This window comes from Indicator indicator, chromosome Z, assembly GCF_027791375.1.
Source record: "Indicator indicator isolate 239-I01 chromosome Z, UM_Iind_1.1, whole genome shotgun sequence".
In the NCBI taxonomy this organism is placed as follows: domain Eukaryota; kingdom Metazoa; phylum Chordata; class Aves; order Piciformes; family Indicatoridae; genus Indicator; species Indicator indicator.
This window is the reverse complement of record NC_072053.1, coordinates 28,769,341-28,797,005: the sequence shown is the minus strand read 5'-3', so window position 1 is coordinate 28,797,005 and position 27,665 is coordinate 28,769,341. Positions and strand designations below refer to the sequence as shown.

At 39.8% G+C, this 27,665-nt stretch overlaps 1 protein-coding gene across 4 annotated transcripts in view; it reads left to right on the top strand.

Moving 5' to 3' along the window:
* The window catches only part of PDE4D (phosphodiesterase 4D), a 423,549-nt gene that overhangs the window by 358,414 nt on the left and 37,470 nt on the right, over window positions 1–27,665 (top strand). For all 4 annotated transcript variants that reach the window (XM_054397841.1, XM_054397842.1, XM_054397843.1 and 1 more), the window contains exon 6: window positions 9,766–9,878. In XM_054397841.1, coding sequence (XP_054253816.1) covers window positions 9,766–9,878 — 113 coding nt within the window. The remainder of the gene's footprint in view (window positions 1–9,765; window positions 9,879–27,665) is intronic.

The following is a 27,665-nucleotide window of genomic DNA, read 5'->3' as shown; positions in this document are numbered from 1 at the left end:
ATAAAACAATCTTCTTTCCTTTTTCTTAAACTAAAAATGTTGTTCTTTGCACTAGAACAAATGGAATGTAAAGCAGAGCACTGCTCTGCATTTAAAGTTGAAACAAGTTATGAAATCCATTAAGATAAAGATGCAATTTAGAGTGCTACCTTCATTATGTCACAGAGATTTAGAGACTTTACCTAATATCCAGAGCCTGATTTAGTATTTCTTGGTTTGTTTTTTTATGTTTTTATTTTTACTAAGTAAACATTCCAATCAATTTAGGATGTCAAAAGTCTGAAACTCTTAACAAAGGTACAACGTGCAGTTTTCCAGATAGTACAAGAAGCTGTTTTGCACACTAATGTGCACTATACACTGTATTTCTCATATACAACTTGTTCAAATGTTAGTTGCATGTTGGATGACAATTTTTGGAAACAGTTAAAAAAAGGTCATTTGAGGTATCAATAAATTGTCATTTAGTAGCAGTTTATTTTTTAAATGCTGATCCTCCTGATCACTTCGCAGAGTGGCTCCTCAGTGAAATTCTTGTCTGTTGCAATCGTTGGGACCTCTGTGCCAGAATTCACCTAATCTGGGGCTTTAACTTCTTTTCCTGTTGAAAAGTTTTATGATGTAATAACTGCTGCTCAGTTTATAAGACTTTCCCTTTTTCCCTTTTGTAAATTTATAGCCTTATACTGGAATCTGGCCAAGTTGTGTATCTCTTCTTATTTTATAGCTTACTTTATTCTTTTTCAATCATCTCATTTATACTTCATTGAATTTCATTATCTACATCAATGCTTTGAAAACAATCAAACAAAATGTTCATCATAAACTGTAATTAGTAATTTTTAAACCCTCCCTGGGAGGCTTGCCTCCAGTACACACATGAAGCTTAGTGTTTATGCTGCCATCAAAAGAAACAAATACTTCTTTAAAGGACCTTTAGCATGAATTCTTTATTGCACAGCTATCCAGTAGAGACTAAGGGACCCACGTGTTTTCTTTGGAGCTTCCACTTCCTCTTACTTTTGGAGATGCATTGACTGATAGTCCCTTCGTCTATTATGTAAGCTAGAACTTGTAACCAGGAACTGTTCTAACAATACAGATTAATTATACAAGTGATAAAATATTTTTAATATTTCCTGCATAAATAGCTGTACAATAAAGTATATATTTCAGAGATTTTATGGGTTTAGACAATTTTTTAGTAAAGCTGCCCCAATGTTCGTTGCATCAGCTTGTGAGAACTACTTTTCTGCTAAACAAATAGAGCAAAAAGCACAGGTGCTCTCAAGCTGCAGTTATGAGACTTGAGAACTGAGGAATGACAGTTGTCTTTTTGAGCTTTTATGAAGGGACTGGAGGGGAAGTCTTATGAGGAGAGGCTGAGGGAGCTGGGGTTGTTTAACCTGGAGAAGAGGAGACTCGAGGGGGACCTTATCACACTCTACAACTACCTGAAGGGAAGCTGTGGTAAGGTGGGGGTCAGGTTCTTCTCCCAGGCTACTTGTGACAAGATGAGAGGGAATGGCCTGAAGCTGTGCCAGGGGAAGTTTAGGTTGCATGTTAAGAAGCACTTCCTCATGGAAAGGGGTAATTAGACACTGGAATGGACTGCCCAGGGAGGTGTTGAAGTCGCCATCCCTGGAGGTGTTTAAGGAAAGATTGGATGTGGCACTTAGTGATATGTTCCAATCAGTGTGGTTGTGTTAGGTCATAGGCTGAACTTGATGATCTCAGAGGTCTATTCCAGCTTCAATAATTCTGTGTTTCTGTGATAGGTCTTCACTTAGGAAGGTTTAAATCACTTTTACCTGGCTTTGAAAATGCTTTGAAAATGCTTCGAAATCGGGAGTTGATGTTCTTTCCTTCTCAATCAACACTAAGCTGCAGTAGTTAGTAGGCAATCACATGGCTCGCAGTTTAAAATATTATATTTGTCAAGATACAAACTTGGTGTTTGTAGACATGGCTGGCTTGCAGGAAAAATGTTAATGGCTAAGCCGGTCTTGTAGCTTCAGCAGGTTCTATAATCTGTATAGCTTTTTATTATCAGTTGTGCAGTGCTTGTGTCAATCTTGTGTGTCTAAGCAAATAAGTGTAATGTAAATGGATATAATTTAGATATGGTTTGTTAATCCAACTTCATTGCAATGAAGTTCTTATTAAACGCTGTTATTATTTATTTTAAAAGAAATGCAATTTGCTTTTCTTTAAAAACGTAATAATGGTTGCATTAAAAATTGAGAGAGCTGCACAGAGCTGCTGTCAAGGACCTGCTGACAGCTGCAGCAGTGCAGACCATCATGGCCTAAGAAAATCATTATTGCTTTCTGACTTTCATCAAGGAATAGTCTTTATTAAGGTCAAACTTGCTGTAGTAAACTCTGATAAATGTTGTTTTGTAAATGCACAAAGGTAGAATGCTTTCTAAATTGTTAATAGAAAAATCTTTGTAATTATTGACAAAATATATATATGTTTAGAGACATTATTAGTAGAGGGTGGAACAGAATGAAAAAAATGCAGGCTACATATGAATTTAAAAAAAAAAAGTGTTTTTTTTTTTTTGTCTGACAACATTTAGCAGAGGATATTTCCTTTGGTTAAACCCTCCCTGCGAGCAGAAAACCCACAGATTACTTCTACCAGATTTCACAGGTCTGGACAATTGATTAGTCTCTTACTGCAATGCTTGTATATTCCTGCTTGTATATTCATACCTTGAGTTGCAGAACTTCAATGGTTTTACTCTTAGCTCTGTGTATTGGTTTTTGTGTCCTAGGACAGTGCAGTGCTTATGTAGGATATTGGGACAGACCTATAGAGTTCAGCTGCAGGTTTGTCTACAGAGAGGAAATGAGTTATCAGTAGTGAAACTATGGTTGTTTGTGTTTCCTTAGGTATGCTGAGCTATTTCCTTTGCAATCCGTGGGGATGAGAAATTTTATATAAATTATATTTTGAAACTGGGTGAGCTCCAGCTCACTTTAAAAGATGATTAACAAACCTCTTTTTTTTTTTTTCCGTAATCAAAAAAGGGGGAAGAGAACCTGTTGACACTGAAATTGTGTCTTGGCACAAAATTCTCCAGAATTAAGTGGATTATTCATTACTATAACACATCTTTTCTGTTCTTGCCCTTTGATGTATGTAAGAGTTCGGGGCAGGTCATCAGTTAGTATGAAAGAGTGTGGCACTAAATCAGTGCCAAGTGTTTGGCATGGGACTTCCAGAAGAAAATATAAGGGGAAAAAGTCCTTCTGCAGGTTTCAGAGAAATTAAATGTTTCTTATTGTGAAAGAGCTGAAATTTACTGTAAGGCAAACACTGAAGCAGTGTTTGTCAAGTTCTCAACTTGATGCATGGAGGAGCAGGTTGAGCTTTGTTGTTGTTTTGTTGAATGATGTTTGCCCGATACCTACCTATTGTCCAAAACAAACCATTTCCCAGCCTGGCCTTTTCACAGCCACAGAAACGGTGACTGATACTTACAATGTCAGCATGAGAGTTAATGGCCTCCAGGATAATTTCCTGAGGCAGCATGACACAGAATTGCAGCAGAAATAATGATTGACTCATTGTCCACTGTAAGGAGATTGTATGACTAACACAGTTCATTCAGTTTAAACCGTAGGATTCTTAAATGTGAAATAATTCTAATAATAGTGAGGCATATCTGACTTTGACAGGAGTATTTGTGTTCCTCTACAAAAAACAAAGTATTATCTTACAACCAGGATAATTAGGAATTGAGACAGTTCTTAAAAAAAAAAAACAAAACACAAACTAAAGGAGAAGACTCACAGATTTGATGCATTCACACCATCTATTATTTATTATGAGATCTAATCCTGAACGGGGCACTACTATAATATTTTGAATATATTAATAAGCAATGACAATAAAAAAATATTAAAATAGTAAAGAATTATCTTACAAAAATCAGACTAAGTTTTTCTATCTCTTTAGTCTTATAATTTGTAGGCAAAAAGATTATTCACTTCTTCAGCAGTGTCAGAGATAAGTGTGGAATTTTATAGGAGATACAACAGATTGTCTACTGCATTTTGATTCAGTACATACTCACTGGGAATAATCCATCAAGAGCATACATTCAGACAGGAACTTCATATTTTTCCATTATTTTTGGTAATGCACAAGAATTCAGCAATATGGAGTCTGCTGCTAGCCCAAAGTGATTCAGACATCACTTGACTCAAGAAGGAAACATTAACTACTAAATAAATATTGAACCTAAAGGCAATGTTTATTTGTTGCCTGTGTTCTTAGTTTAAGGAAGAGTACAAAAGTGTAGCTTGTTTGTGCCATGTAAATACACCTTAGCTAATTGGGTGTGAAGGCAAGAACCATTTTATAAAAGGGAAGCAGGAAAATTCAGTCCTGCTACTGCCCTTTCTAATGCTTGTAGAAATGAAGATGAAAATGGATATTCTTGTATTTCTCCTTTTGCTTTGTTGGAAAGAGAGCAGGCTTCCTAATACCAAACTGGGGCAAGGCTGAGAGGTTTCCTCTCTCCTGCATCTGCAGGGCTCTAAGATAAAGCCTTTCTACAGCTACTCTCTCGTGCCATCAGTTCATATAGTTTATCTTACCAGTATCATGCAAATCTGTTTTAAATTAGAATTACTATCAGAAAAAGTTGATATATTTTTAGAATGTTTTTCTTATGAAATGAGTGTTTATTAATATCAGCCACCTCTTAACTTTTTAAGTTATTGACCACTGTTAGCTAAATTTGATAGTGTGGCTGTGATTTATGAAATGTATCCAATTTAAACTATACAAAAATGTTCAACTTTATCCAGAAATCTATGGACGCTGTCTTTTAAGAAAAAAACACAGCACATTCCTTTTTAGACACCAGAAAATCTAGATGGAGAAGAGACAATATGAAGATGTCAACTATTGGAAAGCTATCATTCAGCTTCACATTTTATCAGTCACCAGGAATTCTACTGAGGTTTCTTTGGCAAGGACCAGCTGAAGCTTTTTCTAAACTTTGGCATTTTAAAGTTTTTAATGTGAGCTCAGACTGCACCATTGAGTGTCCCAAAGTTCAGAAGTCAAATCAATGAGGAGACACAAATGCTTAAGGAAACAGATTTCATTAGTTTTGGTACTTGCAGATACCTTTATTTCTAATTTATTCTGTAGTGATTTCTGAATATGCATTTGTAAAGTTTTTGAGAAACTCTCAAAATCCAACAAGGATCCTGAAATTCTTTCCCAGGTGGGACTCCCAGTTATCACATTTCAGCTTGATCTAAACAAGTTCCAGTTGGTAATAAAGATTTTGTTACAAAATAGCTATCCAAGCCTTGGATAAAAACAGCAGCAATCGCTTAAAAGTGAATTTAACATGTTTTAATGGTCTGGTATTGTTTTGAGAAAGATTTGAGCTATTCCTTTGTACTCTGATCATGTATTCTAAGAAATTAGGAAAGCAAAATCATTAGTAGGCCTTTTTAACAGTAAAGTTTATGCATGCATATTTTGTCATTTTATATTTCCTGTTTTCATCATAATGCCCAGAATAATATGTATTACTTGAGCTCTTCAGAAAAATCCTGATGGGGACAATGTAATATCCTTTAATCCCTTCTGCTGTGGTCACAGACTTACAGAATGGCAGTGTGGCTGTTTGAACCACCCACTTGCCAAAATGGCTTTTACATTTTTCAGCTGCTAGTTTAATCACAGAATAGTTGAAGCTGGAAGGGGCTCCTGGAGGTCATCTGCTCTAATCCCCCAGTTTAAGGAGGGCCACCTAAACCCAGTTGATTATCTCTGGCTTTTGAGGATCTCCAAGCATGGAGACTCCACAGCTTATCCAGACAACTGTGCCAGTGCTCTTCCACCCTTGCAGTAAAAAAGTGTTTTCTTGATATTCAAAGGCAACCTCCCATGTCTCAAGTTGTGCCAGTTTCCTCTAATTTTGTTCTACTTTGAAAATGTCTTTCCACTTCTCTCACTATGTTGAATCAACAGCAGCATTCTTCTCAGAAACAAATTGTTTTACAGCTACAGGTGAGACTGATCTTGAGGATACATTCTTTCACATAGAAAAAATATTTTTTGTATGATACAAGAAACAGGGTAACAAAGCATCTTGAGAAATGAATCCATTATTGAACTCCTTGCCCACAAGCCTCAGCATATAGAATCAACACAAGGAAGGGAAGGAAAAAAAAAAAAGAAAAAAAAAAGTCAGCAGACCTTTTCTCAAAATGCAGTTTGTTCTTAAAAAGAAAGCAATAAAAATGCATGCAAAGAATATTTTGCTGCTGCTTGATAATCAAGAGCTTTCCTCTTTTTCTGTATTTTGAGCAAGGTTTATTGCTTGATGGGAAGGACTTATGTGTTTTCACCAGGGAATAACAGTGGTCCTTTTGGCAGATGCTTACAGGCACCAGAGTAAGGAGTATATTAGTCTTTTGCCAAAGCAATTATAGGATAAGGGAGCACTGACTAAGGATGTGTGGGAACACAAGAGGGGTCATTTGGTCTGCTGGATGTTTAGTAAGAGCAAAGAGTGGATTTAAACATTCATGTTGCAGACATTTTTATGTGCTCTCTTATTGGAACAGTAAATTATTTAAGTAGCATTAAGTACTGAATGTATATATGCACATTGCCTGCTTGGCTTCAATGAAAAAGATACTTTTCTGATAATCTGCTATACTTCTCTGGCATTGCAAGACTATTTCTTAGGATGATTTAGAAAATATTTAACATAGAAATACTTCTAGACTTTAGAACGAACTATATGAGTAACTTTGTTACACAGTTTTTTCCAAGAACTAGACCAAATGCTTCACAGAAAAAAAAAAAAAAAGAAAAAAAAAAGGCAACAGAGGAAGCCAGCACAAGTCACATCTCCATACTCACACAGTGACCTGTACAAAAAAAACTGATCAGTAGATCAGTCCTGGCTGGAAATGATTATGGGGTGCTACCTTTAAGCTAACACAGAGTTCAGAAACTGTAGAGAGACTGTCAAAGCTTCGAGGCTGATAATTATTTTTTTTTTTCTTAGCTTAGTGGTGACAGGGTGCTAGACTTGAAAAGCTGTTAACCTCGACAACATTTTCCACCACATTGTATAACAATAAAAGCGTAGGCCAAATTTAGAGCTTTAGTACTGTTTAGAAAAAAGCTTTCCTGTGGTTGTTCTGCCCTTCAGAACTGCTGGAACAAAGCAGGCCTGCTTGTTTGATGGGTACTTTGTCACCAGTTAGAAACTCTTTTATTTCTATTTAAGCCATCAGGACTGGACTGACCTCTCTGCTATCTGAGAACTGGCAGGGGGTGCTGAATCCAGCAAGTCTTTAGCCTCCCATTGGCCATCAGAAATTTATTTAGTCTGAGTGGTCAGCTGGGTCCCATGGCAGCCACAGACTCTAAAATGTGGAAGTCAGAAACGACAGACCGTGAAAAGCATCGTAAGGGCAACATGACTTCCCTGTGAGCGACTGATTCTAACTTCCAACATGCTTTGAGATACACTGTAAGTTGGATAGCAGGTAAAGATTCCTGCATGTGAAGTGCTGTTGGTAATATATATGACTGCTATATGGATAATAAGAAAAATAAGTTTTAAAAACAAATAGCAAACCGAGCATTTTATTACTTTCACCTAAATATGGTATTCCTTAAGTTTATTTTGTTGGTTTCATACTTGGAAAAACCTTATTCTCAAGTATTAGAAGCAGTGTCGTTTAATTGTGAAGAAAATTTCCCAGTGTGTGATTTTCAAGAACTGCCGAAGGGCAAGCTGCACACTGGCAACAAAATAACATGACACAGATTCATTTTGCCACACTTCATTACACATTTCGTCCTCAATGAAATAATTGTATAAGGGCATCAGGTAACTATGCATACATTTACATTAACTGCATCTCCACTTCAATGCAATACGCTCACAAACATAAAAGTTATTTCTATTTCCAGTACTCACCTTGATGAACTGTGAGGTCAGTAAACCAGTCATGTTCAAGATCTAGTGGTCTGTGGTGTCTGCTGTGTTGCAGAACGTCACAGATTCTCTTTTGATGAATAAACAGGCTGGAAAATCCTGACGTTATTTGCCAGGCAAATTCTTTTGGATGAGATAGCATTTATAGTAAGTATGGCATGTCTGAAAGTGTTTGCAATTCAGTGTGGATGGGTTTTGTTGAGTATTCATTTGTTTTGTGTTTGCTGAAGTGGCAGGTTAATCATGATATAGGCAGGCATTACAGAAAACAAAATTTAAGATTTTCTGCCAGTTCATCTCAATCCAAACTTCTTCTCAAGCTGCCTGTTCCCAGAATTTAATAGCTTTGAAGGAACCCAAAATTTTTGAGTATCTGCTCTAAAATGTAAAAAGGTATGAATCTAGTATTCTGGATGTTGAACAGTGATGCACTAAGCTGTTTAGCAGTGGTCTGTGCTGGGGTGTTTTATTCTAAAAAAAAAAAAGCAAAAAAAAAAAAAGAGTTCTAGTTATTTCTTTGCCTGATTTTTTGATTGTCTGACATCTTGAAAATAAGTTTCAATTTTTGTGAAACAAGTTAAGCAAGGTAATTTAGACGGCAATAACGAGCTCACTGAACAAACATTTCCCTACCTTGGAGTTATGTTTGCATGTGGCTGATACTGAAGCATCTATGTCGGGCGTTTCAAAACTTGGTATTTCAGGTACATGGCTTGCAAGTCAGCATGCTTGTGCTTTATAAAGGTATGAGTTTAGTGTGGAGTTGTTTTCCCCATGATCTACAGAAGAAATGGGAAAAAAAAAAAAAACAAGAAAAAAAGAGAGTCTTTTTAGGCTTGCATCCTATTTTTCTAAAATTATTTGCATTCCAACACATCTCGTGCTATTACAGACTTACAAAAACCCAGGATGTTTTCTGCTCTGTAAATGAAACTTCTCCAGGCTTTAAGACAGTTACCTCTGATATCACATATAGCATTTTTTGTTAAATCATGACTTTTCATAACATTATTTCGCCCATGTCTCATATTGTGTTGCACGGTCCTGCTCCAAAACTTTATTTCAGCAGCCCTCTTTTTTGCTTAAAGCCAGCATGTCACATGTGCTTCGTGCAAACACACACAGAGACTTTTGGGTTAAAGCGAACACCACAGCCGGAGCTTCGGCAGGTTATCGTTATCCTCTTCAACGTGTTTTTACATACTCCCCACACTATAGAAACCTTTACCCATTAAGTCTCGTGGCATCCCTGTGGCAACACGGGGACGACGGCTTAGCATGGCCAGTGGGTACCGGCAGCGAGGCCGGCTCCGCGCAGGGTTTTGCGGGGCTCCCTGCGAGGGTGCGAAGGCTGTATGAAAACTCTGGTGGGTGGGTGCAGCGGGTCGCCGATAGTAGTCCTGCTACCGACGGACCTGCGACAACGGAAGCGCGGCGGCCCGCTGATTCACCCCTACTCGTGCTGTCCCGCCACCGGCAGAAACGGACTCTCGCCCCTATGATCGCCGTGGCGCCGCTGCGCACCCGCGGAGATCGAAGCTGGCTGCCAGGGGGCGGGGCGGGGCAGGGCGGCCGGCGGTCCCGGGCGGCGGGACGTTTCGTCCGAAGAGGGGAAGGAGCTCCGCTGGGCGCTGTGCAGGCTGGCAGTATGAGGGAGCAGCACTCATGTGTGGGCACTGGGCAGCGGAGGATGGACCCGGTAGAGCTCGCCGTTAGCCCTGTGAAAAGCTTGCGAACTGAGTGCACCTTTCCCTGTCTCTTCGCAGAGGAGGCCTACCAAAAACTGGCCAGCGAGACCCTGGAGGAGCTGGACTGGTGCCTGGACCAGCTGGAGACCCTGCAGACAAGGCACTCCGTCAGCGAAATGGCCTCGAACAAGGTAGGAACCCGCGGCTCCAGCCCCGCTGCCCCCTGTCTTTCTTCCTGCCGCGAGGGTCGCGTCAGCCGGCGCGGGCGGGACCGGCGTGGCTCCGGCGGGAGCCGGCGGCAGGTGTGGGCTCCCCCGGCCGCGCGCTCCGCTGCCGGCAGGAGGGGGTCTGCCGGGCGAGTGGCTCCGGGATGTGAGAAGCTTGCCGCGGGAAGTAACAGTGTCCTAATGCGCGCTTGGGTGCAGGAGAGGCTTTTCATAGAATCATAGAATCAAGAAGGCTGGAAGAGACCTCAAAGATCATCGAGTCCAACCTGTCACCCTAAACCTCATGACTATCTAAACCATGGCACCAAGTGCCACATCCAATCCCCTCTTGAACACCTCCAGGGATGGTGACTCCACCACCTCCCTGGGCAGCACATTCCAATGGCCAACCACTCTCTCTGTGAAGAACTTTCTCCTCACCTCCAGCCTAAACCTCCCCTGGCGCAGCTTGAGACTGTGTCCTCTTGTTCTGCTGCTGGTTGCCTGGGAGAAGAGACCAAACCCCTCCTGGCTACAACCTCCCTTCAAGTAGTTGTAGAGAGCAATGGTGCTGTGGTTGATAGACAGTTTTAAATTTCAAGACAAGCTCAGAAGGGGCTGTAGGTCTTGGAGTCCTACACTGTTTCCCTATGTGTCTCAGTTTGAAAATAAGGAAGATTTGGTTGGGATACTGGCTATAATCCCTGCAGTTGTGCTTTCTTTTCACAGCATCCCATTGTGAACTAGAGATCTTTCCTAGAAAATTGAGTGGAAAGTAGCATAAAAATGTGATAAAGATAGCCTCTGATCCCTGGGAAGCTGCAGGCTGGGTTTTATTATGTCTAGCAATGCTAACAGCTCTCATAACACCATTTATTATGAAAGACACGCTCAGAACTGAGGTGCTGTCATGGTAGTCAAGACAGACACTTAAATCTAGAGGTGTGTCTCTGTGTACCCTTTCTTTCCTTCCTACAAGCTCAGGATGAGCATTACCTGGTGCCTACGTACTGGAGTCTGCTGTGAGTATTGTGTGTGTGCACGTGTGTTTGTTGTATGGTTTGAAATACTCCCCATGCTCCATTCATAAGTATGCTTTCTTTTATGATTCTGATTTGCAAACAATATGTGACTACATTCCGGAAGTAATTTTAAAAGCCAAATTAAAAAGCCTGCTGTCTTTCTTCAGAATTGATTTTTATGTTATCAACTGAGTATCTGGGGAACTACATATACAATGAGAGAGAAGAAGAATGTTTTAATGAAATTAGTTTTACCTCACTTACGTCTGCAAAAGAAGCTGTTGATCAGGAATTTAGGATCTTTTAACTATTTCAGTTGCAATTAAGATTTTTCTAAAGTCAGAAAATAAGCGATTTTGACTTGGCTTATGCCTTTTTTAAAATTCTGATGTCTTGCTTTGATTGCCCTTGCCAAATATCTGCTGTTTCATATGAACTGTTTTAACCTGCCTGGATGCGTTCCTGTGTGATCAACTCTTGGTGATCCTGCTTTGGCAGAGGGATTGGACTAGATGATCTTCTGAGGTACCTTCCCACATCTAACATTCTGTGATTCTGTAAGTCCATATTCAGCTCAGCCTGTGTGTAAGATGGGAGGTGTTTACACCAGTGGACAGTTTGGTCCCATAGTATAGTATCCCTTATTCTCCTAGTGTCTTTAGAGACTTTGAGCAGCAATTAAATTTCTGTACTAAGACTTAACATGCCTGACATTGTCCTATTGTCAGAACTCTGTTTTCAGTTTTTATTGATAGTTGAAAGAGCTCATTATTTGGAATGTTTTGCATATGTACCATCAAATTAAAAAAGTCAAGAGTTTTGGGCTACTTTAATCTACTAACATTGTTTCAAAGGAAGTAACATCAGGCCAACACGTAGGGCTTGATCTTTCCTTACTAACAAGTTGAACACCTGCTGGTTCCCTCACTTGTGGTGTCTGTATAGCCACTCTTTCACAAGGTCCAGGACTTTCTTCAAATATTTGTTTATTACCTCTCTATACCAGATAGGGTATGCAGTATATTTTATCAACAATGAATACAAGATGGTTTTAGAATAAGATACTACTAATTTTAAATGAATGCAGCTCATGTTTTGCCAAGAATATTCAGATTTTTGCCATGAGAGGATCAGTTTTTAAAATTAGAAGTGACAAGTGCTTTGTATCTCTAAATAAACACAAAGGCGCTACATCTGGTACAATATTTTGTTTGCATTTATTTGTCCTAGTTAAATATTTGTTGTAATTACAGGATAAACATTCTTCACAGGTGTTTATTCAAATGCAAAGGAAAACATGATTAAGAAAAAGCTTTTTGTCTTGTTTTCAACATAAGATCATGCAGACAAGGGATCTGTGCTGGGTAAGCCCAGTCATCATATTTAATGTGAAGGTCAGGAGGAATAGTGCCAAGCTCTACATCAAAGCTGGGATTGTTACCTTAGTACCTCGTCTCAGTCTGCTTGATCTATCAAACATGGAAAAGTATCTAAAGTACTTTATTGCTACTTACTGTTTCATGATGCAATATTTAGGAAGTGGCATTAGTATACTGGAAAGAAATAGCTGCTGTTTGGCTTTGCCATGTTCTTAAGGCAAACTTTTACACCACCTTTTTTTTAGAAATCAACATTCCTTGTGTAGAAATGTGTGATATCTTTCAGTATTGTGGTTTTGGTTTTACTTGGTTTGCGGTTTTAAGGATTTTTGGTTTTGGTAATGTAAACAAATGCCATTAACTATAATGTGAACAATCTTGAATATAACCGACGAGCCCATATAATAATGCGAGAAAATTTAATGCAGAAGGATTTTAATTTTAGGTGAGTAACAGTTTGTTCTAAAGAATTATTTTATTTCTGATTAATAAAACATCTCCAACACTTACACAGCACATCTTATTGTAATATAACTGCAAACTGAGACATTGGGATGATGCATATAGGTAAATTAAACTATTTGAGTTTATGGAGAAGCTGAAGTAGAGAAATTTTGTGCTAGGCTGAGAACATAGACTTCAGTACATGGATTAGGATTCAAGAGTATCTAGTTCTCTATCCCAAGAGGAAGTCCTGTAAGATTTGATGAGAAAATGAGGAAAATGAATGAGGAAAATTAATCTTGTTGATTCAGAACATTGTTTCTGTCTTTCCCTTTCTCTGTGTTTCTTTATCTAGCAGGATTGACTGTTTTTTATTCCAGACTCTCAACTACTTTCCCTATTTATTGCCTCACCCCATTCTTCCTCACTCCCCAATTTATTTTTTAGATATGTATTTGTATATTAGATAGATGGATAGATAGATATACACACACATATATGTAACAGCATTTTCATGCTTATGTGAATGTAAGGGGTGCCATAAGAATTGAGCTCTGTGCCAGGTAAGAACTTTATCCCATCATACAAAGGCTGCTGCCATAGCAAAGGAAAAAAATTCAGGGAGGAAACAGGAAGTAGGCCAAGGAGCAAGTTATATCTCCAGTCCCTCTCTGTGCCGTGGGTTGGCAGTCTGAAATGTCAGTTGTGTCTGTGTGTAATCCCTGGGATGGAATCTCCTTATGATTTGTCGCACTTGTGCAGGATTCGTGTTTGCATATCCTGATCCAAGGGTGTTTATTTTGTTCAGGTGCCCCTTCTGATTTATTAGCAGTAGTCTATGACATGCCAGCTCACAGCTTGGGATGACTGAATGTGGGATGATGCAGAAACAGGAAAAGAACCTTCTTCACCTGGCTTAAAATTGCTTCAAGCAGCAGGCACGTGGTACTCTCCGTGAGATATCCGGATGAGCCCTGGCATTGTGGTTACCAGTAAATGCAACCCCAAGAACTGACAACATGCTCTAGGTTGACTCTGTAGAAAGGCAGCAATAATGCTAGGCTGCCGAAGTTAGACTAGGATGACTGCAAAATCCAGATGATGTCCCATTTCCCTGCCATCTCTGTGACAAGCAGATTCCAATTGCTTGAAGGCATTGCACATGAAGTAACTGATGGATAGATCTGTGATGCACCCATAGGTGTAGTTTGTAAGAAAATCTGATTTTAAAAGGATGTCATGTTAAAAGTACGGTGAATTGTCATGATGTTGATGCGAGTCTTGTAATTGGTGTTTTCTTGAATCACCATTTTCTGGAATGGGATGATCTCTGAGGTCTTTTTCGACCTGGCTGATTGTGTGAAAAGGAATCCCAGCTTTCTCTCTGAAAGCACTGGAAATTTGCGTCCTCATGCTCCCCTAGAAACTCCATAAAGTCTTGAAAGGCTCTGAAACTAGAAAACACCTTGAATTTGGAAAATTGACAAATGTCTTTAAATTTTGGAGACATATTTCTGATTTTCTATACCATGTACAGTTACTGTTGGGTAATATCAGTGGACTGTGGCTCTGTTGGTGTGCTTTGCTGTGTAAAGCTTACTTGAACAGCAATAAATTCATTTTAGGCAGTAGTTTACCAGTTTGGGTTACTAAAGATAGGATCCCAAGGCATAATTAGATGCCTCAGTTGAACTGCTGTGATTACCATAGATGCTAACCCGTATCAGCATAACTCATATGCTAAACTGAATTGTGAATAAGATCTGTTGGAAAACATAGTTTTTAGGTGGGTACTAGCTGACTGAGGTTTCTAAATTTACAAAAAGGTACACTTTGATACAGTTGTACATGCAAATGATATTTTAAAAATTTGTGGGTTAGAAAGTTATTTTATTTAAATGTTTTTTCTTAATAATTTTTTGGATTTTAATAGATAACTTCCTCTTCATCTGTGAAACAAGTTTAAAGCAAAATTTAATGTATTTTCAGTTCTGAGGGAGAACTATCTTCTTCCAGTTTGGTAGTGCCTTGCTTATGTCCCTCATTCTGGATCTGAAAGTTGTTCTGTCACAGACAAAAAATAAATAAAGAATGCCAATAACAAAGATGTAGTGACCAATTTCTGCAAGACAGCATTAATTATACATTAGTCAAACATAGAGGAATGCTTGCAATGAAACCGATCAGCTGAAGTATATTTTCACTTCTGTAATGATGATTTTGCAAACATCTCCAGTGTGTTGCTTCCGTGTGTCTTGCTATCTGAATTTAGACTTGAAAAGAGTTTTAATTCATAGAATCATAGAATCAGTCAGGGTTGGAAGGGACCACAAGGATCATCTAGTTCCAACCCCCCTGCCATGGGCAGGGACACCTCACACTACATCAGGCTGGCCAGAACCTCATCCAGCCTGGACTTAAACACCTCCAGGGAAGGGGTCTCAACCACCTCTCTGGGCAACCCGTTCTAGGCTCTCACCACTCTCATGGGGAAGAACTTCTTCCTCATGTCCAGCCTGAATCTCCCCACTTCCAGCTTTGTTTCATTCCCCCTAGTCCTATCACTACCTGATAGCCTAAAAAGTTCCTCCCCAGCTTTCTTGTAGGCCCCCTTCAGATACTGAAAGGCCACAGTAAGGTCACCTCGGAGCCTTCTCTTGTGATATACGTGTGCGTGTATATGTATATGTGTGTGTATATATATATATTTATAATGAGTTAGCACTTTTCTGTTTGTGTTGTGCAAAGACATGCTGCAGCAAGATAATGGGTGAAGTTTGGTCTCATGCAGGTGGCTTGCACCAGCCCCTCATCATTTATGAATACTTCCATCTTCTCAGAAACAAGTGGATGGAGTAGTTGTGTCAGTTTGGCAGTGGCTGAATCTTTCTGTGCAAACATGTGCTGCTTCCAGAAGGCCTGACAGATTGATGCTAAATGAAAAAAATCACGAGATATCCTGTTCTTCTGCAAGGATAGTAAGTGGAAGTTTTGGTGGTAAGCTAGGTCTATTGCTCAAGGTGAGGCTCAAGGTGTCTCATTTGTGAGGTGACCCTTCTCCTTGTGAGGGAATACAGTGTAAAACATTGACCTCCCTGGCCCATGACAAGCAGGCATTTGTGATTTGGAAGATTCTTAAGTGGATGGTGTGGTGAGCACCTTTCACTATTTGTTATGGCTCTTAAACAGAAGTACACCATGCAGGGTATCCCATTCTGTCCCAGCAGAAGGGAGCCTAGAGTTCACTTCTAATGGCTGATACAAAGAAAACTGGCTTTTCAAGACTCCAGAAAAGGTTAGGAGCCCTTAATCTCATCTCTTCAGTCTATATGTTAAATTTTAGGAAAAAAATTAATTTGTTTCTGCATCTCTTATTCACTGCTTCTTAAAGTCCTGGATGTGAAAGCTACATAGAGAACAATGCCTTTCTGAGAGTTGCTATGATACAACGTTTTTTCATCTTTTTAGCTGCTTCTAGAATTGTATAGCTTTCTAATCGCTAATAACTTGATTTTTTTTTCCATAAATGTAAGCAGATAGTCCATACCAGTATATAAACAGCCCTTTCTTATAGCCCTTTCAATTATAAGAAATGTCACAGTATGAAAGATTCTTTCCTTTTAGTGTAATAGCACGGAATAAAAAAGACAAAATGTTATGGAGTAAATAATCATGATTTGATATGGAAGAATACTTTCAGCCACTAAATCAGAGGATTTCAAAATTAGGAAGTGTTTCCAGAAGTTAAATTATTTAAAGTTGAAATGTAAACTGGTGATTTTTTTTTGTTTGTTTGTTTTCTTGCTCTTTCCCCCCCTAAGGATTTAATTGGAAAAGGCTTCATGGATATAAGTACTTTATAAATTCTTGCTGACTAATAAAAGTGGAATTCATGGCTACTGAAAGGCATGATAAATACCTAGATACTTGAGGCTCCCTGTGACAGTATTTAGATACAAGAATTCCTCCTCCATTGTATTCATAGTAGCATGCTGTTGTAAATCAACTCTAGACTGTAAGATCCAAATCATTTCAGAAAGCAGTGACCACTCTTTTTTTTCTTGTTAATCAGTCTTGTGTTTCAGATAAGATGCAGTTTCTGCTCCTATATAAAGTTTTGCTACAATGAATATGACATTTGCCAAATGTCAGTTCAGCCTCTGCCTCATAAATAAACTGTACTAAGAAATTGGTTTTTTGGGCTTAGTTACATTAGTAGTGGTTTTGGTATTATCTGACAAAACATTTCATGTTTAGGGGACATACCATAGAACTGAGTGTACTGTGGATAGATAGGTCCTGTTCTGATTTTTCTTGTTGTTGTAAATAGAGCAGATCAAACCCGTCCTCAAGGTACTGCAAAACTGATTGTGGGCAAGATAAAACATGATGGAAACTTGTCCTGCGTCAGAACCATGTGAGCAAGGTTATGGCCAGCACTTTCTTGTTGAGTTGAGGTTGAGCAGTTCAGCTCTATCTTCCCTGTGGCTGCCCTGTTGCATGCCTGGTGGCAGAGCCCTGCTGTGATTGGGACTGCTGCTTCATCTGGATCTCCAGCCAAGGGAGATACTGTTGTGTGGGGTCAAGTTCTGCCTGTCATTGGCTCTGCTTGCCTGCTACAGGTGTTGAAATGGAGCTGCATAGGCAATAGTGTCATATGCCATAAATCACAAGCACAGAGCAGCACTGAGTCAAGCTGATGTGCAGGGCCTATTTACAAGGTTATCTACATATTAAATTTAAATATATTTATACTTCTATTAATGAAGTTGTAACCCACTAACACACATATCAGCTAATGAAATTGAGCTGGTGGAATAATTCTGTGAGATCCTTCAGCATGATAATGTTTCACTAAACACTCTGCTCATAATTGCTACCAAACAGGCTTCTAGTTTATGCATTTTTGCTGTTCGTTTTATGTGGGAAGTGAAAGCAAGAGGAGAAAGGACAGTTAAACTGGAAGCAGGTCTTTAATTTTAATTTGATTGATTTAGATCTTTTATTATAGGTAGAAATATCAGAATTGCAGTTACTATACATATAATAATAGTTCATTTTTCCTGATCAAGGATAGTTCCTAATTTTTATAAAAAGTAGGGAAGTAGCTTATACATCTGTTTAAAGCAGCCCAGAATACATAACATTAATATCTGAGTTAGCTTTTTACCTGTGAAACAATACAGATCTGTAAGGTCTTTTTTCATCTACTTGTACTGCATATTATGCTTTTAAATAAATTGTGTGTGCTGTGCTACAGTGATATGCCATGACACTTGCATCTCTTGATTTACAGATCAGAAGTGTTTCTGTTTTGGAGGTTGGGAAACTGAGATAGAGTAGTTAAAATGCATTTGTGATAGTCCACGTCTGGAAATCTGCTTCAGAGCATCATGCTGCTGCTTTCACGTGTTCAGGTGTGCAGTGCAGTTACTGTCTGCACGGCACAACTCAGTGGTAGGATTCCCCGTGCTCCTCGTTGCATACATTCATGTGTAAGTTAGGTTTTCAGCTAGAAGGTTCGTTAGTAAGTTTCCTGAATATCAGAATGCAATCCACACTCGTGAATACTAGACGTTAGCAAAATGTTAATCGAGGGAGCAATTATTTTAATGTGTGGTAGTCCAGACTGGTTTTCAAGCTCCCTCATCATTCTCCCTCACTAATTTAATGCGTATTATTAATGGTAGCTTTTGCTTGCCTGCTTTCATAAGCACTATATGCTAACCTTTTCTTTTTGTTTCAAGCAGGTTTTTCAAAGTCATACAAATCAGTCTAAACAAAGTCAGTGTTCATTTTATTCTAGAATTACACAGCTGTATCTTGCAGGAACTCTATATGGTTAACTGCATGGTTAATGGTTAATCATTCTGCTACATTAGTCATTTTCACCAGATACATAGGGCCAGGAGTATTGTTCTCTGGATATAATGATGTATGATATATTGAATTAATTTACATGATTGGAAGGACCAGTTCAAGTAAGTCAGTGCTGTACTTAAACCAGGCTATCTGATTTTTTTTTTTTTTTGGTGAAAGGTTTTGCTGTGTGCTTCTGCAAATGAATTTTGAAGGACAGTGAAAGGGCTCTTGAGATTTGCTGCTGCTGGGTTTGTGAGGGTTTGGTGCTCTTGAGTGTGCCAGCAGTATCATGAATCCTTTGGCTGTTGTTATATGTGGCATTGATGACTTTGTTTCATTTTGTGTGGTGGATGAATGCTGATACATTAGAAGCAGTGCATGTGTAGTGTGAGAATTGCTGTACCTTTGGTTTTGGCCATGTTTCCCTTGTGCACTGTAATGGTTTAAAGCAAAACCAATGGGTCAAAATGAACCAGTAAGTTAACCTATTTTTCCCAACACAGAAGTGAGGGGAAAAACACTACCCAAAAAGCTCCCCTTTAAGTCAAAGACAGTAAGATAAGAGTTTACTGAGCAAGTCAGATAATCATAGTACAAAACGTGTAATTACCTTAGCCTATTAGCAAAGCACAGTGGAAAGCAGCAGCAAGCAGAAGCAAGCAAGTTAAAAGCCCAAGCTGGAAAACTAGCCCCATCCTTCCTCATCCTGGTGCCATCTCAGCAGAAGAGAACCAAAATCCCAGAACTCAAAAGCAGCACTTACAATCTGAACTTCAAACCCCATAATACTTTGCTTCAGCCAGCATTTTTGTTTTGCATGAGGCAGGATGGTATGAATAGCAGACTAAAACTTTACCAATGACACAAAGACACATCCCCTGTAAGTACACATGAAACAGACATGATGTTTTCAAGTTTAGTAGCTGAAATGAATGAAACAAGCTATATAATATTAAAATTACATTTGGAAGTTAATGATGAACATGTTTGTAAAGATACTTTTTACTGTGCTTTTGTTACATGAATTAAAATGCTTGCCTCTTTAGTGCTTAATAGCAGCATGTCAGAAACAGGGGGACTGACAGGTACCTGATACCTTGCAAAACAGTATTTATTTTGCTTTCTAACATGATTCCCTGGGATTTTCCCTTAGCTTTAGCTCATCCATATTCAGCTTTTACTGCCACAGAAAACTTGAGTTAAGAGGACTTCTTCAGACACATCTAGATGTGTAATTTGCATGAGGTGTAGCATGTCTCAAAGCAGCACCTGTTTGTGGAGTAGCGAGCATGCTCAGATTCATCAGCATCTTCATCCTCTGCTGCATGCTGGTCACCTTAATGTTACAAATGCATGGTGTGCTCATGCAGGCACCATAATAGGAAGCACCCAGGCCTGAAAAGCAATGCAAGCCTGTTGAATGTTGCGGCCATGGCAACAAGCAGAGACGACGGTGCATTTTGGAGTAAATGCAGGCTGTCATGTCTCACCCAGAAACCAGATAATGTCATAGAATAGTAAAATTGTTAGGGTTGGAAGGGAACTTAAGGATCATCTAGTTCCAACTGCCCTGCCATGGACAGGGACACTTCACACTAGATCAGGTTGCTTAGAACCACATCTAGCCTGGACATAAAAACCTCCAGGGATGGGACTTCTACCACCTCCCTGGGCAACCTGTTCAGTGTCTCACCACCCTCATGGTATAAAACTTCTTCCTAACATCCAATCTGAATCCACCCACTTCTAGTTTTACTCCATTCCCCATAGTCCTATTGCTACCTGACATCCTAAAAACTCCCTCCCCAGCTTTCTTGTAGGACCCTTAGGATACTGGAAGGCTACAATAAGGTCTCCTCTGAGCCTTCTCTTCTCCAGACCGAATAGTCTGAGACAGACTCTTTGAGTCTGTCCTCATAGGAGAAGTGCTCCAGCCCTCTGATCATCCTGGTGGCCCTTCTCTGGACACGTTCCATCACATCCAGTTCTTTCTTGTAATAGAGGCTCCAGAACTGGATGCAGTACTCCAGGTGGGGTCCCATCAGAGTGGAGTAAGGAGAAGAATCACCTCCCTTGACCTGCTGGCCACACTTCTCTTGATGCAACCCAGGATCTGGTTGGCTTTCTGGGCTGCAAGTGCACATTGAAGGCAGCTTGTAATTGGTCATTGTATGTCCATACTGCAGTTGTAGATTCATGACTGGCTACAGAGAGAAAGTGTCACACGAACGCATGTATTTTTCAGAAGGCTTAAGCATACGTCAAGCAAGAGATAAAGGGATTCCATAATTCTGTCCTAAGTTTTGCTTTGTTCTTGTTATCAGGTCCCTGCGTAACTCCCTAGGTCACAGTGGCCTCTAGGGAGCTGACCTGTCTTTGTTTTCCTTCTAGCTGCGCTCTGTTCCCAAGGTTTGCCACCCATCAGGGTTAAAGCATCTCCTTCTATCAGTAAGACAGTGGGACTGGAAACCAATTTGGTTTCCAGTTTGCTTAAGTTGACCTAGAGGTATTTGGGTGAAGTGCCCACTTGGACAACAAAAGAAAAGGCATTACATTTCTGTGTGCATCCCTGTATGCCTGAGGCAAGAGTGCAATGGATAACCCTGGTTGATTCTACCTTAATTTTTTTGGTGAATCTACATAGATTTAGAGCATGTTTGAACATCTAAATAAATAATCAAATGAAAGAGGTGAAGAACACATTGGGATGAATATTAGTTGGTGAATAAACCTTGGTGAGTTTTTCATCCTTGAAAGATGGACGACACTATCGCAAGAGATTTGATTTAGTAAGAACTGGAGCCTGAGCCAGCAAAATTCCTGAAACAACTTGCAATCTGTTTTCAAAATATTGGAATGTGGTGTGGCTGATTTACAGGCACTTGCCAATATCAGAGCTGTACTGTGCTCATTGCAATGTTAGTAGCTACTCTGCAGTCCACAGTTCCCTGCTTTTGTCTGTGGTGTTACTCTTTTTTTTTCTATTTTCCACTTTTCCATTCAAATTATAGTTTCTATAAAATCTGTGAGTTATTATAGAGCAAATTTGCTGCCAGGGTGTTGTAAGAGTCTGGGTTAGGGCCTTCTAGTGGTGGTACTTTGTGACTTCTTTCAGAGCTGTTTTGAAAAATTTGGTTTAGATTGTTCCCTGCAAAGTTGGTCAGAGGACTAATAGCAAGAGAAGCATGCCGTTAGAATCACAGAATGGTCCGAGTTGGAAGGGACCTCCAAAGGTCATCTAATCCAATCCCCTCTGCAGTAAGTAGTAAGTAGTCTATCCTCGACTAGATCAGGCTGCCCAGAGCCCTGTCGTGCCCCACCTTGAATATCTCCAGGGATGGGGCCCCAACCACCTCCCCAGGCAACCTGTTTCAGTGTTCCATCACCCTCACAGTAAAGAACTTGTTCCTAACATCTAATTTAAATATGCTCTTCTCTAGTTTGAAGCCAATGCCCCTTGTCCTGTCACTGCAGGCCTTTGTAAACAGTCTCTCTCCATTCTTCTTGTAGGCCCCCTTCAGGTACTGGAAGGCCATTGTTAGGTCTTGGAGCCTCCTCTTTTCCAGGCTGAACGACCTCAGTCTCTCAGCTTGTCTTCATAGCAGAGGTGCTCCAACCCCCTGATCATTTTGTGGCCTTCCTCCTTCCTCTATTCAGGGCTCCAGACTTGGATGCAGTACTCCAGGTAAGGTCTCACCAGAGCAGAGGAAAGTGGCAGAATCACCTCTCTTGATCTGCTGCATCTTGTGATGCAGCCTAGGATGCGATTTGCATTCTGGGCTGCAAGTGCACATTGACAGCTCATGTTGAGCTTCTCATCCACCAGCAGCCCCAAGTCCCTTTCTTCAGGGCTATTCTTCAGACAGTCACTGCCCAGCCTGTATTTGTGCTTGGGATTGCCCCGAACCAAATGCAGGACCTTGCACTTGGTCTTGTTGAACCTCATGAGGTTGTCATGTTCCCACCTCTCCAGCCTGTCAAGGTCCCTCTGGATGCCATCCCTTCCCTCCAGTGTGTCTGCTGCACCACACAGCTTGGTGTCATCAGCAAACTTGCTGAGGGTGCACTCCATGCCACTGTCCATGTCACCAACAAAGATGTTGAACAAGACTGATCCCAAGACTGATTCCTGAGGGACTCCACTTGTCACTGGCTTCCACTGGGACATGGAGCCATTGACAGCCACTCTTTGGGTGTGGCCATCAAGCCAGTTCTTTATCCACTGAATGGTCCATCCATCAAACCCAGACTGCACCAGATTGGAGACCAGGATGTTGTGCGGGACACTGTCAAAGGCTGTGCTCAGGTCCAGGTAAATGACATCAGTTGCTCTCCCCTCATCTATTAATGTTGTGTCCTGTTCATAGAAGGCCACCAGGTTTGTCAGGCATGATTAGTCCTTGGTGAAGCCATGCTGACTGTACCAAATCACCTCTTCATTCTTCTTCTGCCTCAGCAGTGCCTCCAGGAGGCTCTGCTTCATGATCTTACTGGGCACGGAGGTGAGACTGACTGGACTGTAGTTCCCTGGGTCATCCTTCTTTCTGTTTTTGAAAATGGGAGTTATGTTTTCCCTTTTCCAGTCACTGGGGACTTCATCAGAATGCTGTGACTTTTGAAATATAATAGAGAGGGGTTTATCAGCAGTAAACAAAGATGTAATTAGTAGAATATGTATGCCAGTTTGATAACTGAAGCGATCCAGTGTTACATCCCATCTCATTTTAATGGAATTTGCCTTAGACAAGACATTACCCAATTAACTATACAGTCCTATGTAGATGAGCTACACTTGCAGCACCCTTTTAGTTTTGTTCTCTGGTTTAGAGATTGAGCATATTGTATTCAGGAGGCTGGAAGGTAGTACTAGGACATCAGTCCCATTGGCAGAGCTATTTGAGCAGTTTGTTCAAGTTCAGCTATAACCTGATCTAATGCCTACTAGATCTCATGAGAATCTTTAAATTTACTTCAGGCTGTGGATAGAGCACACAGCTGGTTTTATTTAACATCATTAGAGATGGTAGAACCAGCTGTCAAGCATGGGCTTTGGAGGACTAGAGGAAGTTTAATGAGGTTTTCAAATATTTTTGTCCTTCTCATGGCAAAAATTGGCTTTTGTGTATATGTGAGCCCCCATATAAATGGACAGACTGATGTCTTTCTGCATTTGATGAGGTGTCTCCAGTGTTCCATGCACTGATCAGAGCATTTCCAGTTGCTCCAAACATAGTATTTAAGTGGGCAAAAACCTGCCAAATTTTCCCAGAATTTTTTTTTCTTCATTCATAAAAATGCAACCTAAAGAGGAAAGTGTTGCTGTATCTATTTAGAGCTCACTGGGTTTGTTTTATTTTAAGATGTTTTTCAAAATAGAAATTTAAGAGGACCGAAATATGAAAAATGCTTGTTTCTTGATAAAATATCCACTAATAATGAAAGCTTATAGATAACCTTTTACTTCAACAACATTTGTGTCTTTTGTATCCAGATTGCAAGTTCATCAGAGAATATAACCCAGACTAACCCACTAACAGGCATTTCTTCTGCTAGCGAAACATGGTCAGTTTCCAGAATGTGATGTTATTTTCATGGTTTTTAATCTACCTTTGGCTTTGAATTCTGCATGAATGGCAGGATTCGTTACAGTTCAGCACTCAGAAAGGAATATAAGTGATAGTAGTTTATCATTGATTAAACAGAGGTCTTGCACTTGAAGTTAAATTATCTTTAATGCTTTGCTATGTTACATAACTTCATAAATTACCTATATTATTAAGATTATAGCATATTAATTAATTCATTATTAGTGTACATTTAACCATTGTTAAACATAAAATATGCACTGTTTGTAAATCTTGAATAAAAGCCGAGTTTGCAGGTGATTACTGTATGGTGTCACGGCATACTGGAAATTGCTAAATACAAGACACATTTGAGCATTTTAAAAGGAAATACTGATTTAGCAGTAAAACTGTTTCCAAACTGGATGAGCTCAAGAGCAACCCACAGTAACACTACTGGGAGGTGAGTGTATTAATGTGGCAAGTAAGCCTTGATGTCCGTGTGTATATTACTACTGTACTAGAATACTATTTATTTAGTATAAAAATGTTTTCTATGTTTGAACAATCAGTTGTGAACAAAAGAAAAAGTTGTGAAAAAAATTAAGTTCTGCAAAGTTAATGAGAAATGCTTATGTTTATGCTCCTGTATATTGTGTGACTTCAGATAGTCTTGGTGCTTTGTTTGCTGTTAAATTGATTTTGTAACAAGACAGATTCACCCAGGTGAGAGGGCTCCTACAAAATCCTTTCAGCTGTTGTGATGACACTGTATTGGACCCTAAGAATTGGAGGAGTTGTGCTTCAGAAGCTCCTTGTAGCTATGTTAAATAAAACTTTGTCAAAATGGGCTTTTTTGAGGGGAGGACTCATGGCTTGTAGGCTGTGTACTCTGAGGAGGTGAGATGAGAACCAGTTCCAGCCTGGAGGTTATGTGAATTATGTAGCATAAGAGTGGTTCTGGATTAATGCCTCTGTCTTGAAATAGTCCATGGTGTGGGGTGGGAAGGAACAAAATGTTCAAAGGTGAGAATGAAAGTAGACTGCAGGTCTACACTCATGGAAGAACCAGGTATCCTGTTACAGACCCTCAGTTGTTGTCCCTGATGCTTTCAGTTTTCAACCGTGCACTATGCCAAGCAAGTCCAAACTTTAGTGTGTTCCTTCCTGTCTATATTATGAATGATAACCTGTGTGAAAAATCTAGTAGCTAGAGATGAAGGATGACAGCCCATTTCTTCACCTGCTTCTCAGGTGTTGGCTGCTGCCTAGCTGAGACTTAGCTGTGACAGTTTGAGCACTTGTGGGCTCTGCTTCAGCACAAGGTTAAACAGGGTTTCCAAACCCAAAGGAACCCATCTTTGCTGCCACAGGACAGCGAGGAGTGTTCTCAGTCAGGCATGTGTGTGTCACTCGTGTTTACCAGCACTTGGCAAGTGCCTCCCCAGTGTGGCCTGGTCTGAAGCTGCCAAACCCTAGGCAGATATACATAGATCCACGGAGGGCTAACAGAGCACCTGGTGAACCAAATGCTGTGCCACAGCACCCCACTACATGCTGCCCATGCCAAACAAGAAGTCAGCGCCCAAAAAAGATGCAGATCCTATGCATAGGATACGAGGCAAATTACAGCTATTAATACGCACAGAGTGAGGAAACGTGAATATATCACAAGCTTCCTCAAGAAAATACTGAGATTTCTGCTGTGATGTGAGAGACGGGACGAGGCCTGATGCAAGCCAAGTGTCGATTTATTGTACAAAGAAAAAGCTTTGTACAGGTTAACATAACATCAGAAGGTAGCTTGTAATTGGTCATTGTATGTCCATACTGCAGTTGTAGATTCATGACTGGCTACAGAGAGAAAGTGTCACACGAACGCATGTATTTTTCAGAAGGCTTAAGCATACGTCAAGCAAGAGATAAAGGGATTCCATAATTCTGTCCTAAGTTTTGCTTTGTTCTTGTTATCAGGTCCCTGCGTAACTCCCTAGGTCACAGTGGCCTCTAGGGAGCTGACCTGTCTTTGTTTTCCTTCTAGCTGCGCTCTGTTCCCAAGGTTTGCCACCCATCAGGGTTAAAGCATCTCCTTCTATCAGTAAGACAGTGGGACTGGAAACCAATTTGGTTTTGTGCTCCTTTGCTTAAGTTGACCTAGAGGTATTTGGGTGAAGTGCCCACTTGGACAACAAAAGAAAAGGCATTACATTTCTGTGTGCATCCCTGTATGCCTGAGGCAAGAGTGCAATGGATGACCCTGGTTGATTCTACCTTAATTTTTTTGGTGAATCTACATAGATTTAGAGCATGTTTGAACATCTAAATAAATAATCAAATGAAAGAGGTGAAGAACACATTGGGATGAATATTAGTTGGTGAATAAACCTTGGTGAGTTTTTCATCCTTGAAAGATGGACGACACTATCGCAAGAGATTTGATTTAGTAAGAACTGGAGCCTGAGCCAGCAAAATTCCTGAAACAACTTGCAATCTGTTTTCAAAATATTGGAATGTGGTGTGGCTGATTTACAGGCACTTGCCAATATCAGAGCTGTACTGTGCTCATTGCAATATTAGTAGCTACTCTGCAGTCCACAATTCCCTGCTTTTGTCTGTGGTGTTACTCCTTTTTTTTTTTTTTTTTTTTTTTTTTAGTAAACTGAGCAATAGTATTTAGATGAATAGGAAATAGTTTGGTTCATATTAGGTTTTCATATATATATGCATATATAATATTTATAAAATTTTCATGAGAACAGTATGTGTGTTAATCATGACTGTAGCTTTGAAAAAGATGATTAAAAGACTGGTTTCTGCTAGCATTAAATAGCAACAATTCAACAAAATTTCTAATGAACTATTAGAACATGTCTTGGCCAGGTCTATGGTAGGAACACCCCATTGAAGTAAGAATATCATGTTACAGACAAGTAAGATTAATCCACCAATACAGTGAATCTGGTTTTTGTTCCTACATAGCAAGCCACTTTTATGCATGACATAGGCTGCACTCATTAGGCTCAGTTTTTGCTCATGTAGCCTTATGATTCTTAGGGCAAGTCTGCTATCACAGCCCTGTGAGTGAGGCTTTGCTCCTCTTTGCACATTTGTTAGACATGGCAGTTAAAGGGTAGCTGTTTTCTTGCAGGGTGAATATATATATAAGAACAAGTTATTCAGATGGTTTTGCATTTTATATTCCTTTTATTACAGATCTATTTCTTATCCTAAATTGATGCTCATGTTGAGGGGGAAAAAAAAAAAAAGGACAAAAGGATGGGAAAACTCCAGAAGTTTTTCTTTGTAGATCTGTAAGTAACAACTGGAGTTGCATAAGCCTGTGGGATGATCAATAAAAAATTTGCAGTATTCCTTCTTTTAACTGGCAATGAGCTGGAATTTTTACTCATAATTTTTTACCTGCTATGTCTGTCAGGACTGGCTACAAGTATAACTAGGCAAATGTTGTCTGCGTATGAGCTAGGGAAATGACAATTGAAA